The 19,048-nt window shown below is 42.2% G+C and overlaps 1 protein-coding gene across 1 annotated transcript in view; it reads right to left on the bottom strand.

Moving 5' to 3' along the window:
• Positions 1-3,271, bottom strand: part of LOC132399825 (uridine-cytidine kinase-like 1) — a 135,496-nt gene extending 132,225 nt beyond the window's left edge. Inside the window, exon 1 of the mRNA XM_059980626.1 lies at positions 3,051-3,271. Within this exon, the coding sequence (XP_059836609.1) occupies positions 3,051-3,124 (74 nt within the window). The 5' untranslated portion in view covers positions 3,125-3,271. The remainder of the gene's footprint in view (positions 1-3,050) is intronic.
• Positions 3,272-19,048: the final 15,777 nt, after the last annotated feature.

Genomic DNA, 19,048 nt, shown 5'->3' with positions numbered 1-19,048 from the left:
CCTGAATGGGACAATTTAAAATTTACTGTGTTGTGGATGCCTGTATATTAGTTGTATTATACAGTATGCTGTGTAGACAAGTTGAAATGCATTCTGTATTGAGCTGGAGTTAATAGCTATGCAGGGAGGAGTGTTGTGTATTAAATATTTCAGTAATATTCAAGTTATCTTGTAAATATGTTGCTGTTCAAGCATCCTTTGTTTAAATTATTCATTATGGTCTATATGCAAAAATAAGTGAATTGCATATGGCATGATGCTACCACCTGAGGAGTGCACGCCTCGCTTAAAGTAAACACAAGGTTAGACTCGCATCTCTTGTTCACCCTTGTTTTTTCAATTCAATTTTCTGTTTTGTAGTTACAAAACATATGTGAGTGATGATAAACCCGATTCTGATACGTATCTCTATAGCGGACAGCGAGTGGAAAGGGGCAGGGAGAGGGGAGGGAGTGAGAAACATTCTGTATGATCAATAAACCAATTGCTTGGAACCAAATGACCTTGCCTGGTGTCTCAGGGGTGGGTATGTCTGCACCCATGTCACCCCCTGCCCTGGCACTCCTTCTCTATCACCTGTCCCACACTCTACCCACGGCACTCTACCCTTCGTTATACCCAACATCCGATGCTCCTGCCAGATTGACAAACCCGCTCTCCACTCCATGATGACAAATTCAGTGCTGTGCATATATACACCTGATACGTTTGCATAGCACTGTTGATCCGCTGGTTGAGTGATGTCACATAAGCAACCTTGCACTCAACAGCAGCAAGACCAAGGAATTGATTGTGGACTTCTGAAAGGGAAGTTCAGGGAACACACACCAGTCCTCAGCGAGGATTCAGAAATGGGATGGATGAGCATTTTCACGTTCCAAGCTGTCAGCATCTCTAAGAATCTAGCCTGGACCCAACATACTGATGCAATTACAAAGAAGGTAGCTATATTTCATTAGAGTTTGAGGAGCCCATGAGACAATCTCATATGCATCAGTGAAAATTTAGACAGTGGGATTATGTTAATTGGTCTGCATCAAACCGGGCAACAAAGAGCAAATTTATTTGCATTATTGTAACCAAGTTTAAGGAAGCTTATAGACCACACTGATATTGTCACTAAGCACATCACACATGGTCACAGGCATTACTGATCTATCAATCAAGTATCTATCCGATACTTGGGTATTCAAAGAGTTAGCCTTCACAACACTAACCTTTGGTGTGTGTTCTCTGCCTTCAGAAGCTTTTAGATCAACGGTGTGAATGAGTTTGGCCCAGCTAAGATGTCTGAACCTTCAGATGTGTCTTATCAATTACAACATGCTTTCATTGTAAATATATACTTGAAAGGAACCATTTGCCATACACAAAGTATTGAAGTTTGCAATGTCATTTTAGGTTTTGAAATTGTATTGATCTCCTAGTATTACCATTGTCATCAAGAGTTTAAAATCTTGATGTACTTTAAATTTGGGAGAGGGTCTCCAAGAGAATGCCTGCTTGTCGAGTGGAATAAAGGTTTTCAAATTCACCAGCTTCTCCAGTGACTTAGTCACAGTCACAATAGACCTCAAAAAACCCAATATTCTGAAATGTATTTCACTTTGTAGTTGAGGATTTTCCCTGATCTGACATCAGCTAATATCAATTGTCAATATAAGGCATCTGTGATATCCAGTAATATGTCACCATCAAGTTAGTTGAGTAACCAATCACATTAAAGAATGCTCGCAGCCATAAACCCAGTAAGTAAAAACACAAGTTTCTAGACTGATCTTGTAAGCAAAGTGTGAATTAAAAGTTGAAACCTACAAAGATGGAAATTGAAGTGTAAGCAATTGAAAACAAAATTGGAGTTTGTCTTTTTAAAGCATAGAATTATCTTTATTAGTGAAGGAAGAACAATCCTCCTGAAGTTAAATATTTTGGGACTGGATAAATTGTTTAATAGCAGATCTGTATTAACATTGTTTTAGAAACTCAGATCCTAACATTAAAGAACCCTACTTGCAGGTTTCCTTCTTAAGCTGTAGAACAGCATGTTCTTATGAATTCACCTGATCCATGTACACTATGTTAGAGTGACCTGTACAATCAAGCTCTTTAGGAAGAGCAGTTTATCACAGGGAACAGCTTTTGCACTTTTGAAGTTGTATGCATGTCAGAACAAGTTTCTTCTATTCCAACACTTAGCACTAATGGCCTTATGTCTCCACAAATTCCAAGACTTTATAATTATCTCCTTAGAACATTTTACTGCATTCAAGGCAGATTTATAACAAGATAAATAAACCCTGGCATTCAAGATCCAGAGGCAAACTCCAGGAGGGTGAACTTCTATTCAATGAATGGCCTATTCTCATAACTTATTTTCTTAGTTATACAATTTTCATGCATTTTGTCTCAGTTGAATACATAAACTTGATCATGTGTATCCTTCCAGTTTAGACACTGAGCAGACGTTGTGTTGCTTTGAATACTACACGTTATTTTTTTACCAGTCCTGAACAGAAGTTACAAGAACAGTTCACACGTGTAAGCAGACAGCAAACTATAAATAATTCTGCACTGATGATATACATTTAGTGGTTTAACACTCTTTCTGCCACACTCTCACTCCCCGGTTTCTAAGCAGCTGCAACAAGGCACCTGTCAAAAGGATAAAATTAACCAACAGGAGGGAAAACGACTTCCTTCCCTATCCCCAAAAGGGCAATGGCAAATTACAACAGAGGTTCAGAGGGCGAGCAGCTGTCGTGAAAACCAGAAACTCCCGCAAACTTTTATTCTATAAAACTCAACGTTGCAACTTTAATGAGCCAACACCAGATGGGATAAGTAACAGGTCAGAAAGTAGCACCGCCAGGTTCAACGGTAGTGTTGCAAACATTAGTGTGAAGAAAAAAAGGTGTCAGGATTACAATCTGGAAGGGCATGCCCTGCTCCGAACTTCCGGGGCTTTCTTTACCAGCTGATTGAAACATCCAGGCTCAGCCTGTGTCGCCGGAAGGAGGACCATATCAGAAACGGCCTCGGTGATTGCTTACCTGCGGGACTTGGCGGCTACCTTCTCAGCACCTTGGGCATCCTTAGTAAAACTCCCCAGCTCAGTCTCTGCCATTGTTTCTTTCCTGCACTGGGGAAGTCAAGCGCGCTGGGTTGTGTAGTTCAGCAAACAGGAGGAGCCTGTAACACAGCCCAGCACCAGAAGTAAAGAAGACTACAATACCCTGAAGCCTCAGCGCTTGCTACTCGCTTGGTTGAAATAGCAACGCTAAAGTGAACATCCCCAGCAACTGTGAGAAGCTCCACCTCCTCTATCAGCCTTTCAAATATTAAACAATCCATCAACCCCCAACGATCCCGATCAGAGTATGAAGAAGAAAAAAAATGCGGCGGCCCATTCTTAGAAAATGAACTATTACACTTCATTATGTCCGGTAATCAGTGTCTGAAACTATTTGTAGTAAAATTGCAAGCCGACTGCAGTACAAATTCAGCCTCATATTTAAATGGTGCAGCAGTTTCAAATTACTAGCATAACTATCGCTAATTTTGCCAGAACATAAATGTGCTACTAATTCCTGAGCTGTTTGCGTCTGTATGTATTTTCTTCTGATCTGTGTGCAGATATGCATGGCATATGCTGGTACATGGGAAATTGCCAAGCTTAAAACTCGAGGAGGAGATTTGAGTGAGGTACTGGGACCAGGTCCAACTGGAGAAACAATGGGTGAAACAGAAATTGCCGTCGACTTTTAAAAGTTACGAAGGCTCGAGTTTACTGTCAAAACAATAGCAAGTCAAATGAAACTTTCGCGATTGTTGGGTGAAAGAGGAATGAGATGGAGTAAATTCAAGCAGGTGTTGGCCTCCTGGTTAAATATGGTTCCAGGAGGCTGAATAATTCAACTGGTCATGTTTAGTGTTATCTTATGCATAACGTCACATAACAAATGATACAAGCAAAAAAAAACAAAATATGTCCTGAGCGCCGGATTATTCCCTACCTTTGTATGTGCAGTATTTTTGCCTGTCTCACTTTTACCAACTAATCAGTGGCTTGAAGTTTCTATATTTGCATATAGATAAATATATACCGTGTATACATTTACAAGGAGTGAAAAGTGGGAGCAGGTACAAATTGTATGGTCTCTTGAGATGTTCCAATGCTCAATACACACTTGTTTAGCATTAAAACCACCCAGTCAGCAACCTGAAATGATGCTGTGCACATTATCTACAAGAGCAAACATTTAGATTATTTCTTTGCCCTGTCCCCATGAGTAAGAGGCAACAACTGGGAAGAGCTGTGTTTTTCCCCCCAGGTGACTGGACTCCATAAAATGAAGTCATAAATCGCTCTGCATGTTATTCAGGCAACTAACAGAATGCCGTTGGCAAATGGCAAGGTTTTTGTGTCCATGCAGGCTATTTGCATAATCTAACTGAGAGGCACAATGGTCCTTTTGAGGGTTATTTATTTAAAATAAAAGATAAATCAAAATTGTAAATAAAACAGAGATTTAGAAGGGCGGAGATGGCCTGTTTCCGTGCTGTAATTGTTATATGGTTATTTATGAACTTGGGACTCCAGTGTCTCCAGAGATTACTGGTTATAAAAGGCTTAAAGCATGCAGGGACAGTCTACTGCAGGCCAGAGTCCTCACCTCACCAGTGAGGAGAGTTCCATGTAGAAACTAACACAGACTCTGGAGTGACCAGCTTCAGTTTAGCAGCTGTTGAAAGAGCCCAAGGACTGCAGGATACGTATTCCTTTTAATTCTAAATAGATCACCTAAGAAATAAATATCGAGTAGGAACTTCCTTTCAACTGCTTCATGGATTTCAGAACAAAGTTACTATCAATACATAAAAGCATAGGGAGTGCACATTTTCGGCGCTTACATTTACTGCGGAGCAACAAAGGAAACCATAAAGTAAATAACTTGCACATAATTTTAAGTTACATTCCAACATTCTAATTATCAGTGCCAACTGAGCTGTCTAAAATTAACAACGTTTGAAATTTTATTGAATTGCTTATTAGTTATATTTTAAGTATGATATGGTTATGAGTAGGATGTAACTAGACTTTAGAAGACCACAGACAAAATGGTTAGAGGCATGTTATGGGTACACTGGGTTTGGAAAATTACCTCAGAGAAGCATAAAATGAAACATTTTAGTTGGAAGGATGAGAAAGGATCTTTTGATTTTAAATGAAAGAGCTTTGAAGGGAGTGTTGGAACAAAGAGATCTTGGGTTATTGTACAAAATTTGTTGAGATTGGGTTGCACATGGGAACCTTTATTAATAGAGTACAAAAATGAAAAGGCTATACTAAACCTTTACAAAGCCCTTCCAAAGGATCAGCTGGAGTCATTCTTTTTCAGGGACTGGGAAGGTGATCAAAGTTTCAAAAAGAGTGTAAAAGAGAGTTATGGCATGAATATAGATTTCTGCTTCTGGTAATTTTTTTCCTCCCCCTCTCCTTCTATTCCCCACTCTGACCTTTTACTTCTCCCCTGCCTATCACTTCCCCCTTTGATTTCCCCTATGGTGCACTCTTCTCTCCTATCAGATTCCTTCTTCTCCAGCCCTTCACCTTTCCCACACACTTAGCTTCACCTATCACCTTCCAACTAGCCTCCTTCCCCTTCCTCCCCCACACTTTTTTTTAATCTGGTGTCTTTCCCCTTCCATTTCAGTCCCAAAGAAGAGTCTTGGCCCAAAATGTCGACTGTTCATTCATTTCCATAGATGCTGCCTGACCTGTTGAGTTCCTCCAGCATTTTGTGTGTGGTCCATTTGTTAATATTTTCCTTCGAGCAGAAAAGATTACAAAGAATTTTTTTAGAAGTATTTAAAATCAATTCCCAGCAGAAATGGTGAGAGCAGCAGTGTGAGTCCAGGAGAAGTAGGGAGCTGATAGTATGGAACACATTGGAGGTGTGGCAATAGGAGGACAGACCCAGCTGAGGAAGCAGTAGATCCAACCTTGGTGGAATGGCAAAGCAGTTTAGCTTATGCAAACAGGGAGGACTGATGAGGAGGACCAGGGTAATGAGTTCCTCAGGCCTGTGGGGCACAGGGGAGAATTGGGCCCCAAGGTTTTTAGAGCATCTGAATTGGTTCATTGCTGTTTAATGGCAGTTGTTAATCATTTCCTGGTGTTTTCTTCAAGCGACTCGCTCTTTGTAATGCAGTCTTCCGGTGTTTTCTGTTTAAGCTTGTTAAGTTTATTTTTATAGGTTCTGGGATTCCATGTTAGTTGTATTATTTAAGGGGATGCCTGTTCAGTACTGATAGCAGGGTCTTAGTTTTGAGAATGTTTACTTCTCATGGTGTTGCTTGGCTGAGCTAACACTGTTATTTTGGAACTATTATGAGTAAACTCTCATCACAGTCTCTAAATCAGAGTCTGTCTTTCCTCTGCCCTTGAGTTCCAGTATTGCCAGCACACATCGTGACACCAGGCAGGTAGAGCAGTGGGAGCTAAGCACGTTGAGGATGATGGCTTACCTTGGGAGTTGAGCCAGTGATATTCTATCAACGTGCTCTAACAAACCTCTACAGATACTCTGTTGAAAGTGCCCTGACTAGAAGCATCACGGCAATTCAGTGCACAGGAACCCAAAAGGCCCTGGAGATTAGTGGACACAGCTTACCCATCATGGGTGCAGTTTTCCCTGCTAATGACAGCATCTACAAGAAGGACTGCCTCAAGAAGGTGGCATCTATCTGTAAAGAGGGTTTCTTCTTTTTGTTAACTAGCAGGAATGCTAATTTACTGATAACGAGAATGGTATTCCTTTGTAAACCAAATGGGGATTAATGTTCTTTCTTCTGAGTCTGTAAGCTTTTGTTGACGGGCTTTTGGGCAGATCGGCGCGAGGGGGTCAAGAGAGAGGACACAATGCTCTAAGCTGGGCGAGGATCGGACCCCAAAGGGGGGGTCCGAGGCCAGGAGATTCTCCAAGGACGGGGGGGGGGGGGGGGAGGATGAAGCTAGATGTGTTTGGTTGACCACTCGGAGGGTCCTGAGCTGTTTGGAGAGTCGAGGAGTTCGGAGGGTCCTGAGCTGTGAGTCGAGGAGGTCGGAGGGGAGCGAATGGTGGCCAGAAGACTTCAGTAATTGAGCTCCAACGGCTGTGCACGAAGTGGTTTGGACTTTGATAAGTTTGGCGCCTTTTCTTTAATTTTCTCTTCATATATACTGTATCATTATTAATCACTTAGTTATAGTAACCTTTATAAATTGTACTCATTTAATCGCATATGGTGTGCTGTCTGTTTTTGGGCGAGGCGGGGACATCACACAGCATCCACACCAGCTGATTACCCAGTTTGGCGGGGCTGAAGGCTGCTCCCCCTAGGCGAGAACGAGCTGAGCGAGCCTGAGGCGACCTAAGGGGTTACATTGTGGGGTGCTAGTCCGGGGTTGATTTCTGTGGAAGCAGTGGGATCGCCCTCTTTGGATTGTGTCTGCGGCGAAGAGCTGGTGTGCCTTTGTGGGTGTGCGATTGCTGGTTATCGCTACGTGTGTGTTGGGTGGGGTGGCTGCAGTTGCTAGCCTGGAGGTCGTTGTTCGATTTCCGACTAGTGCTGACGAAATGGTGGTGGGACCATGGGCTGTCCGTACTGTTTGGAGAGTGAGGAGTGACAGGTTGGGATGTTTCAGCAGTGGTGAGCTCCGCCCGGTTGTTGGAATAACGTCCAGCCCCTAAAGGGGCGGAGGCGTGGGCGGAGCGGACCCCTCAGTTGTTGGGTGAGTGGCAGTGCTTGGCTGAGGAAAAGCGACAGGGACGGGTTGAAAGTTTGAGTAGGCAGGCTGGTGACTTTGTTAGAACTGTCGGGCGCAATTACCTCGAAGTGACCGCTGCCAGTTCTGGGAAAGTGTGGGAAAATGCGTGTGGTTCAACTGGTAGTCAAATGCCGCAGCTGGGGGGCTTATCATATCCATGGCAGGAGATTGGTGGGAAGTTTTTAGGGTATCTCTTTTTGCCTAGGGGGGCAGATAAATTGCTTGTGGTGCCAAGGGGATCTGTCAAGGGGATCAGTTGTTCCGTTGATTCGAGAGGTGTCGGGAAACTTAAAGGAGGCCCAGTGGGGGAACGGCTTGGGGTCTCTGGGGGAGCACGTTCCCAGCAATGTACCAAGGAACTCCCGAAAGGAACAGACTCTATTCCTGAGGGCTTAGAGGGGCCACGCGCACAGGTGTTGTTACGGATAGATGGAAGTCAAGTTAAAGCCATCCTCGGCACCGGGGCGCCGGTTAAGTTGCTGTACAGTTTGTTTCATAACCGTTATTGGAAGCATTTACCCTTGACGACATTGAGAATACTGGAGATTCGGGGTACCAGTGCCGGTGATTATCCAGACGACGGTTGTTGGTCAGTGAAAATGGAGTTCTTGGAGGCAAATGTGGAGGAGACTGAGGTTCAGGAATCGTTAATGCTGATGTGTCCGGACCCTGTTGAGACGGGCAGCGTTTCTGTTCTAGAGAGAACCAATATCCTGCTGGTGCGCTTGGGGGCCTGCCCGGAGGAGGCGGGTGAGCGTTGTTTGGAGGCATTGTCGATGCACCCAGAGTTTCGAGCTGCTTGTGTGGACGTGTGTAGCAGCATTGGGCTGATACCGAATTCAAACAAGAGCCATTGGCGGTACAGCCTGGGGGAAGTATCTGAGGGTGAGACCCTCCTAGTGGACGCTGCGAAATACCACGAGGGAGCGGAGTTGACTGCTGAAGACACCTCGGAGAGAGAGAGGTTGCGGCGACTGGCCCCTGAAGCCGTGGAAGACGTAGGCAGCGTGTGTGTGGATTGTATTGCGTTGAAGAGGCGCACTGTTAGTGACCAGAATATGGCCCTGAGGGCCGAAGAGGCGATGGCCTGTCTGAGTGGTGCGAAATGGTTTAAGGTGCTGGATCTGAGGAGTGGATGTTGCCAGATCCCGATGATTGGGGCCGACAAGGAGAAGACGGCCGTTATAAATTCCCTAGGAGTCTTCGGGTCCGAAAAGATGCCACAGGGCATATCTGGAGCCCTTGCAACCTTCCTGCGGGGCAGGTGGAAGACCATAGGGGATGTGGAGGCGTTTGGAGTTTTGGTGTATGTGGATGATCTCTTGGTGTTTGGATTTGCCTCAGGAGAATATGAAGTGAGGTCATTGCAGGAGCAGCTGAGAACTACCGAGTTAAAGTGTTTTCGGGACACGTGCCAGGGCTGGCGAAGGTCGCAGCTCGTGAGTGACTGTCTCTACGAAATCAAGTTTGATATGAAGACGGAGAGACTGGAGAAAGTGATCTGGAACCATTCGGAAGACTTACAAGTTGGAGAGAATGAAGAAAGTTGTCTGACTGAGGGTAATAGCAAACTGAGAACCCGGAGAGGGGAGTTTGCGGAGGTGAAGAAATTAGACAAATCTCAGAAGAGAGAAGTGGAGGCTTGAAGGGAACCTGAAGGTGACCATCGACAGTTCAAATGAAGTGCAAAACCTGAAAGTTGATCTGGAAGAAGTCATGAGGAAGAAAAAGCTGGAGAGAAGTGCAGTGAATACTGAACAGGAGGCTGAAGAGACTGCGGGAGCAGTGCAGGCCACGTGTTTCCGTTTGGAGAAGATCAAACAGCAGCTACCGATCACAGGAATGAGGAAGAATACAGATTCGATGGATGATGTGCTGGATGTGTGGTACATGCTGCCTTTTGCTGACTTTCCCTCGATTGAGGAAGAGACCTTTGGCCCTTCTCCCATTGAGTCAGGTGTAGCGGGGAGGGTTAGCTGTGTGCAGTGTGGGGCATGAGTGAGAGGTTGAGAGAGGAGTTGGTAGTGGGCCCAAGATATCCCCAGTTGTGTCCGAGCCTGAAGGGTTTAGGTGAGGGGGTACGGAGGTCTCAGAAGGGTTAGGGAACTCCCAGATAGTTGGCCTAAGTAGCGCCTGAAAAACAGGGCGTGAGGGTTACTGTGTGGGGAGGAGATGTCACTGTTTGTGCTTGGGTTACGGTGTGTTGGCAGGAAAGGTGGCGAGTTATTTAGTCGTCATGAGGACATGACTTTTATCTGGTGGAGGGAGAGTGTAAAGAGGGTTTCTTCTTTTTGTTAACTAGCAGGAATGCTAATTTACTGATAACGAGAATGGTATTCCTTTGTAAACCAAATGGGGATTAATGTTCTTTCTTCTGAGTCTGTAAGCTTTTGTTGACGGGCTTTTGGGCAGATCGGCGCGAGGGGGTCGAGAGAGAGGACACAATGCTCTAAGCTGGGCGAGGATCGGACCCCAAAGGGGGGTCCGAGTCCGGGAGATTCTCCGAGGACGGGGGGGGGGGGGGGGGATGAAGCTAGATGTGTTTGGTTGACCACTCAGAGGGTCCTGAGCTGTTTGGAGAGTCGAGGAGTTCGGAGGGTCCTGAGCTGCGAGTCGAAGAGTTCGGAGGGGAGCGAATGGTGGCCAGAAGACTTCAGTAATTGAGCTCCAACGGCTGTGCACGAAGAGGTTTGGACTTTGATAAGTTTGGCGCCTTTTCTTTAATTTTCTCTTCATATATACTGTATCGTTATTAATCACTTAGTTATAGTAACCTTTATAAATTGTACTCATTTAATCGCATATGGTGTACTGTCTGTTTTTGGGCGAGGCGGGGACATCACACAGCATCCACACCAGCTGATTACCCAGTTTGGCGGGGCCAAAGGCCGCTCCCCCTAGACAAGAACGAGCTGAGCGAGCCTGAGGCGACCCAAGGGGTTAAATATCTTTAAGGATACTCACCACCCACTATCCAGGTTATGCCTTCTTCTCATTGCTACCCTGAAATATAGAAGCCTGAAATCCCACACCACAGCTACTTGCCTACAATCATCAGTATTTCATTGTACTGTAACTTAACATACTAGTGCACATGTGAATAAGCTCAATTTGAACTTGATCTTGATAAGAAGAGATGGAGAACAATTGTTGTAAGGGATTTGGATGTTGGGAATTAAAGTAATAATTGCAGTTTTGTTCAAGAAACCTTGACGGCTCACCTTCTGAAAGGCCCTGGGCAGGTTTCTTCTTTTTACTGTGCACTTTTACGACGTCTTCTTTCTGATTGTTCTAGCTATGGACATCAAACAGTTAAAAACAACCATCCCAGAACAGAATGGACTGTGGGACGATCTAACCAAGAAAGCCCATACACAAAAGACTTGTGGGGGAAATGGCTGCAAAGATTTCTTGGGGTTTGACCCACGATGGATTATGATAGCATGAAAGTGAATTTGGAAATAAGGATTAGTGTTAATCAGGAGTGCCTGTTAGCGTGTGCATGTCAAACAATTAAATTGAGCAACAGAAGTATTTCACAGTAGTTCATGTGAATATGTGCTTCAATATAAGACTGGACATTTCTTTATGATAGTATATAAAAGTTTCTGCAGTTTGTCTTTAGCATCAGTCACATGTTTAGTCTTGTGTGATGGGATGTTGTTTTCTCTAAGTTTGTAAACCAAATCTTAAAACAGGATTTTGAACTACAGACAAAAAAAATTAAGTTGTAATTGCAGGCATTTTTATGTCTTAACTATTATAAGAGATTTGCTCAAGTTTTGGTCCAAGTGAGATTTTGAATGTATGTCTGTATATCTGCTGCCTTCCAGCATTCCTATGTGTTCAAGCCTTAAATTTCGAAGCATTTCCTCAAGGTGCATGCTGCCTTGTGTTTGGCTCTTGAAAGCTGTATTCTTTCTGAAGTATGTATCTGCTCTGTATGTTATGAAATGTTGCAAATTTGGAGCTACATGCCAGAAATAACAGTTTAATGGTTTTTACTGGAAGACTTGAAGACAGAGGCAATGTAATAAATGGTCACCCATGGAATGGAGACATAAGGAGTTAGAGCTACAATGGAGCCTTCAGGTCAAACACATTGATGAAGTGAATTTCTAAATCAATGGAGCTCAAAAAAATTGTTTCCTAATTTGATTCCAACAAGAACTGGCTTTTCTTTCATTTGAATGAATGGCACTGTTTATTTTAATCCAATCATACATTTAAGTACAATTTTAATTTGGTTTCTGTATGGCTGAGAGCTAGTTTTGAGGATTAGCTCTTTACACACACAGGCTTTGTTGGGTAAGAAGGAAACACAAGTTAGATTCATATAGAGTGTTAGTTATGGTTTTATTTATTTTGATTTTGGGTCCTCCAGACTGATATCATGTATGATCAGACTCACAATACATTGCCTGAATTGCCAACAGTATTAATGTGCAGAAAAGTTAACCCTTTCCTCCTGCAAGTCTTCCATTTTGTATACCAGAGAATGGAGTTTTAACTTGGGAAACTGGGATAAACATTTGACAAAATACTTGTCTAACTAGCAATAAGTATTGTTTCTAGTTAAGTAATGGGAAAACAAGTTCACAATATATTAAGAAATATTTAGATTTAGGTTCAGATTATTTATCACATGTGCATCAAAATGTATAATGAAATGCATTGTTTCTATTAACGGCCAACACAACCAAGGATGTGCTGGTGGCAGCCCATGAGCGTTGTCTCACATTCTGGCAGCAACAGAGAGTGCCCACTATGCTCCGCAGAACAACACTGATATCCTCAAAACAGAACATAGCGAGCAACAAAGCAATGACAGCAAAACGAGCCTTGTTCTTCCCTGCTACCTGCCTACCCATCCGCACACATACACAGGCTACAAACATAGGGTCAGGCCATCTTCAGACTCCAGTAAAATTTGACACTGGGCTTGTGACTTCCCCAGCAAATCCATTCACAGAAATTCACAGATTCAGGGCTCTAACCATTGGGCCTTGACTTCTGGTCTTCTCATTGACCTTCAGGCTTCGATCTGGACTTCCAATTGACATTTGGGCTTTGATATGGACTTCCGTTAAACCTTTAGGATTCAGTCATCAGTATCTACCCAGAATTCACCAATGTCGATGAATGGGGAACCTGGATAAGGACGTGAACTTTAAGCATCGATGACAGAACCCAAACGCTAGGCCTCGAACTCCGGTCACACTGATTCACGAACTAGGGAGACACTGGCCCTTGTACACCCTGACTACACAGAAATCTGATCCTGGAACACACCGATAACTTGCTGATTTGGGGGGTGGGGGTGCACCTTCCCTTGCCCTCACTGGTCTGCCGGTCTAACACCCAACCACGTAATGTCACTGTCTTTTGAATGCATAATGGAGGCTTAGACATAGGCCTAATCTCTAATACCCCCACACAGAATTCACATCAAAGAGATGAGGAAAACTTCTTCAATGTGGGCATACCTTGAAGAGATATTTCAGCATAGTATCCAGCTGGAGGCACACAAAGCAGCAGATGCTGGAATCTGGGGCAACACGCAAAAAGCTGGATCAGACCAGTCCAGATGAAGGGTGTTGACCCAAAATGCCGACTACACGTTTCCCTCCATAGATGCTGCCTAACCTGCAGAGTGCCTCCATTTCTTTGTATGACATGGGAACTAATTGGATAATGATACTGAACCTTATAAGGATGACTACATTGGTGTGATTCCTCTGCATTATAAAAAGGGATTTCAGTAGAAAACAGGACAATTCACAAACTGGGATAACTAGTGAGGATATCATAATAGGTACAATAAACATTCCCGTAAATGTATGGTTTGAGAGTTTAAAGGAGGACATCACTAGCAAGATATAATTTGAGGAAAACAGCTGTAGCCTATCTTCACCCTATATGCCACGCAAGAGGCATTTGCAATTATGAGATTATTCCAGTCAAAATCTGTCACAACAGGAAAATAATACACAATTCCTTCCAGAAATTCATTCTGCCATGGAGGAACGCAGTGTTCTTTAAATAATAGCACTGTATTTTTGCCCTATTGCTTCCTTCAAGATTCCTGCTGCTGTCTATAAGGAGTTTATACATACTCCCCTTGACAGCTTGGATTTCCTCCAGGTCTCCGGTTTCCTCCCACATTACAAAGATGCACAGGTTAGTAGGTTAATCGGTCACAGGGTATAATTGGGCAGCAGGGTCCTGTTGGAACGGAAGGGCTGTATCTCTAAATTACGACAAATGCCATTCATAACATACACCAATGAAAGGAGAGGGTTAGTTAACATTGACAAAAATTTGAAAGAGAACCTAGGAAAGGCTAATTTTACTATGTTACTTCCTTTCCCAAAATATTTAATGCATATTAAATGCGTATTGGATTGGATGCAGAGTATTAATAGTCTTGCAGTAGAAAAGTGGAGATGTATAACATGAAAAAATGGAAAAAAAGGTGCTAAAGGAAAAATAGCACTTAGTGAAATAATATTTAGTATTGGGGAATGAATGATTATATTACAATTAGTAACGTTATTTATCCTGTCAGTAATAATACGTATAAAAGATTGAAGATAAAGGAAACAAACACAGAATAATCAGAATCAGATTTATTATCTCTAATTTATATGACATGAAAATAGATGTTTTAATGCTGCAGTACAGTCCTAGGACATAAAGTTACTATAAATTACAAAAATAAATAAATAATACCTAAAGAAAAGAAATAATGAGGTTGTGTACATAGTTCACGGACTGGAGGGGAGGGGGGAAACTGTTTCTGAATCATTCAGTGTGGTTAAGAATAATAAGCCAAATTAAAGAAACAACTATTATACTGGTTACAGAATCAATAAGTAATGAAAGTGTTGATGGGTATACCAATATATAATCTATAGTCTGCTACAGCATTGGTGGTGATATTATAGTGAATTAACAGTATTTGATTTAAATACATGCATAATCAAGGTAATCAATTTACTGAAAAACAGCATGCACTTGTCTTTTATATGAGTGTGATGTGATCATTTCAGAGACAGCCCTCAGGATCAAAGTTGGGACTGTGGCAATCAATGGGTTAAAAGCAAACATCTAGAGCAGAAAAATGGGCTGTATTTTCAGTTTAAGTTAATAATTTCATTTTATCATATAGAAGGATGTTTAATATACTGTGAATTTCTCTGAGAATGTTGAGAAACATGGGATCCATACCAAGGGAATTGAATTTCTAGGATTGATTAATCATGGGGTGAATTTGGGGTGAAAATACTCTAGTAATTTTCTTTCAGTTTTATCAGGCAGCAGTCATCAATTAGGAAGTAAGATTGCTTTAGTAAGACTCAAGAGGCCCAGTTTATAGGGAAACAGTCATTATAAGAAACAATGGGTCCACTCTAGTTCATTTCTGATAGTATCTAAGGCCTCAAACACAGGCAGAAAAGCTGGTTGTTACTATGGTAATATGAAATAACTAGAGACCTCATTAACACCATAACATCACTATGTGATGGGACATGTAAATGTGGAGAGTGAGGTCTTTGAATGAACTTACAAGAACAATCAAGTCTATGCATCTCTGTTGCTGATCACCTACCAATACCATGCAAACACAAACTGACTATTCCTGATTGGTCCCTGCCTTTCCCAGTGACTAGTCAAAAATAGTCTGATTTGTCAGAAATGGGCTTTGTAATGTGGTGGTGGAGTGGGGGGGGGGGGGGGTGGTAATCACATCCCTTAGGATTTTCTCCAATTTCCTACCGGTAATGAAAAGCACACCAGCTAGTAGTTACCTGGTTTATCCCTGCTCCCCTTCTTAGGTAAAGTAACATTAGCTATCCTCCGGTTTTCCAGCACCCCACCCGTAGCTAACTATATATGCAAAAATCTGTCAGGGTCCCAGATAGCTCTTCTCTTGTTTCCAAGAGTAAAGTAGTATAGATCTTCTCAGGCCCTGGAAAATTATCAACACAAATGTGCCCCTAGACATCAAACACTTTCTTCTTCTTAGTACCAACTTCTCAAAATTATCCATGAACACAATCATCCATACCCTTCTCCTTGGTAAATACAGATGAAAAGTATTCATTTAGGGCCTTGTCCACATTGCCTGACCCTACACAAGGTCTAACCCTACGGACCGAAAGGAAGTCCCACTCTTTCCCTTGCTCCCTTCTTGTTCCCAATATAATTATTGAATGTCTAGAGTATTTACATAATCTTAATTTCAAAGATATTTCCTGACCTATCCTCCTAATTTTTTTTCTTATTCCTCTGCTGCAAACTCTGTATTCTTCCTTTGTTTCCAGTTGCCTAAACCTGCCATATTCTTTTTTTCTCGTGTGATCGAACCTTCAATATCCTTTCGTCATTCAAGTTTTCCTAATCTTGCTATCTGTTCCTTTTTAGCCTTGTCAGAGCATATTGGCCCTGAACTAACTCTCTTTGAAAGGACTCTCACTTGTCAGTTATTGTTTTACCCATAAGTTGTTGTTTTACCCACCTGCTTCCAATCTACTTTCATCAAGGGGTCCTCTTGCTCTATTGAAATCAGTCTTCAAGTCATTAAGGTCCAACCTCATTATTTTTCATACTGGTCTGAAACTTTCATTAGCTGTAAAGTGTTCCAATATTGGTACTTCCACCACCTCTTCATTTTCATTTCCCAAGATATGGCCAAGTATTGCCCTGTTTCTAGTAGGACATTACATATTAGTTCAAAAACTTTTTCTTGATGTACTGAACAAATTCCACCTCATCTAATCCCTTTAAACTAAGGCAATCCCAGTCAAGATGGAAAAATTAAAATCCCCTACTATTACAAATAAATTTTCTCATACTTCGCTGCAATTTGCTTATCTGTTCTTATAATTCCCACTAACTATTCTCCAGCAAAGTGTGTAACTAATCTCACTCTCCCTGTTTGGCTCCCACACTTTTACTCTCATCTTCTAGCTGTCAGTTTCTAGAGCAATTTTACCCTTTTTTTTCAAAACTACACTTTCTTCCTTTCTTTTTTGCTCAATTTCATTTGCAGATTTAACCATTCTTTCTTTTAATTTATGCTGACATAGACAGAGTTCTTCCAAAAAATTTATGCTAAACATCTAGGATTCTGATAGAAATACCATTACCTCTAGCAACATAGTCTTCGGCTGTTGCAAATCCTCCTTTGTTCTCTCAATCCCCAATTAGTGCTCTGACCCTCCTTTACATGTTTCAAGTTTGGTATTTCATTAGCCTGTTCCTGGTAGCTTTCATGACTTGTCCCGCCATTGGCTAACTGTCAGCTTCAACCACAGCATCACAGTCTAAATTAGCACTCAGACTTCCTGAAAGTTTTAAACATAATTCTGCTTCTGCACAGTCTTTGTAGTTACCATTATATTTTGACTTAACCATCAGTCATGCTTTGCTTCTCAATCTAAAAATATGTAGATTGTGCCCTTATCACTTTATGGACATGCATTCAATCCGTGTATATGAGCTATTTTATCTGTTTATATTTATCAAGGTTTTTATTATTATGCTCTTTATCTAACTTACTGTGTTTTTGTACTGTGTTGAATCTGGAGAAACAATTACCTCATTCTCCTTTACACTTGTGTAATTGAGATGACATTAAACAATCTTGAATCTTGAATTTTTAAAACAGAATTAATACATGTTTTACACATATTTTGAAGCAACAAGACACAGCAAGAAAACTTTGAAACAAGCTAAAATGTTTAAAATATTTTACCATTTGTTTCACCTGTCTCTTACTGGGAGGTAAGCAAGCAAATAAGAAGGCAATGAAATTGTGGGCTTTACTGAAAGGGATACAAAAATAAAAATGTTTTAATGCAATGTTGAAGGGGATTGCATTTTACTCTCCATTTGTAAGGGAAGATGTATTTACCTTCGAGGAGGCAAACAGAAGATTAGTTGATTCCTATGGCGAAGGGGTTGGAGTATAAAGAAAGATTAGAAACATAGAAAATAGGTGCTGGAGTAGGCCATTCGGCCCTTCAAGCCTGCACCACCATTCAGTATGATCATGGCTGATCATCCAACTCAGAACCCTGTACCTGCTTTCTCTCCATACCCCCGATCCCTTTAGCCACAAGGGCCATATCTAACTTCCTCTTAAATATAGCCAATGAACCAGCCTCAACTGTTTCCTGTGGCAGAGAATTCCACAGATTCATCACCCTCTGTGTGAAGAAGTTTTTCCTCATCTCGGTCCAAAAAGGCTTCCCCTTTATTCTTAAACTGTGATCCCTCGTTCTGGACTTCCCCAACATCGGAAACAATCTTCCTGCATCTAGCCTGTCCAATCCCTTTAGAATTTTATACGTTTCAATAAGATCCCCCCTCAATCTTCTAAATTCCAGTGAGTATAAGCCTAGTCGATCCAGTCTTTCTTCATATGAAAGTCCTGCCATCCCAGGAATCAATCTGGTGAACCTTCTTTGTACTCCCTCTATGGCAAGAATGTCTTTCCTCAGATTAGGGGACCAAAACTGCACACAATACTCTAGGTGCGGTCTCACCAAGGCCTTGTACAACTACAGTAGAACCTCCCTGCTCATGTACTCAAATCCTTTTGCTATGAATGCCAACATACCATTTGCCTTTTTCACCGCCTGCTGTACCTGCATGCCCACCTTCAATGACTGGTGTACAATGACACCCAGGTCTCGTTGCACCTCCCCTTTTCCTAATTGGCCACCATTCAGATAATAATCTGTTTTCCTGTTCTTGCAACCAAAGTGGATAACCTCACATTTATCCACATTAAATTGCATCTGCCATGAATTTTCCCATTCACCTAACCTATCCAAGTCACCCTGCATCCTCTTAGCATCCTCCTCACAGCTAACACCGCCGCCCAGCTTCGTGTCATCTGCAAACTTGGAGATGCTACATTTAATTCCCTCGTCTAAATCATTAATATATATTGTAAACAACTGGGGTCCCAGCACTGAGCCTTGTGGTACCCCACTTGTCACTGCCTGCCATTCTGAAAAGGTCCCGTTGACTCCCACTCTTTGCCAACCAATTCCCTATCCACACCAATACCATACCCCCAATAACATGTGCTTTAAGTTTGCGCACTAATCTCCTGTGTGGGACCTTGTCAAAAGCCTTTTGAAAATCTAAATATACCACGTCCACTGGCTCTCCCCTATCCACTCTACTAGTTACATCTTCAAAAAATTCTATAAGATTCGTCAG

Source organism: Hypanus sabinus, chromosome 9 (assembly GCF_030144855.1).
Source record: "Hypanus sabinus isolate sHypSab1 chromosome 9, sHypSab1.hap1, whole genome shotgun sequence".
Lineage (NCBI taxonomy): Eukaryota > Metazoa > Chordata > Chondrichthyes > Myliobatiformes > Dasyatidae > Hypanus > Hypanus sabinus.
This window is presented reverse-complemented; position numbering and strand designations above follow the sequence as displayed.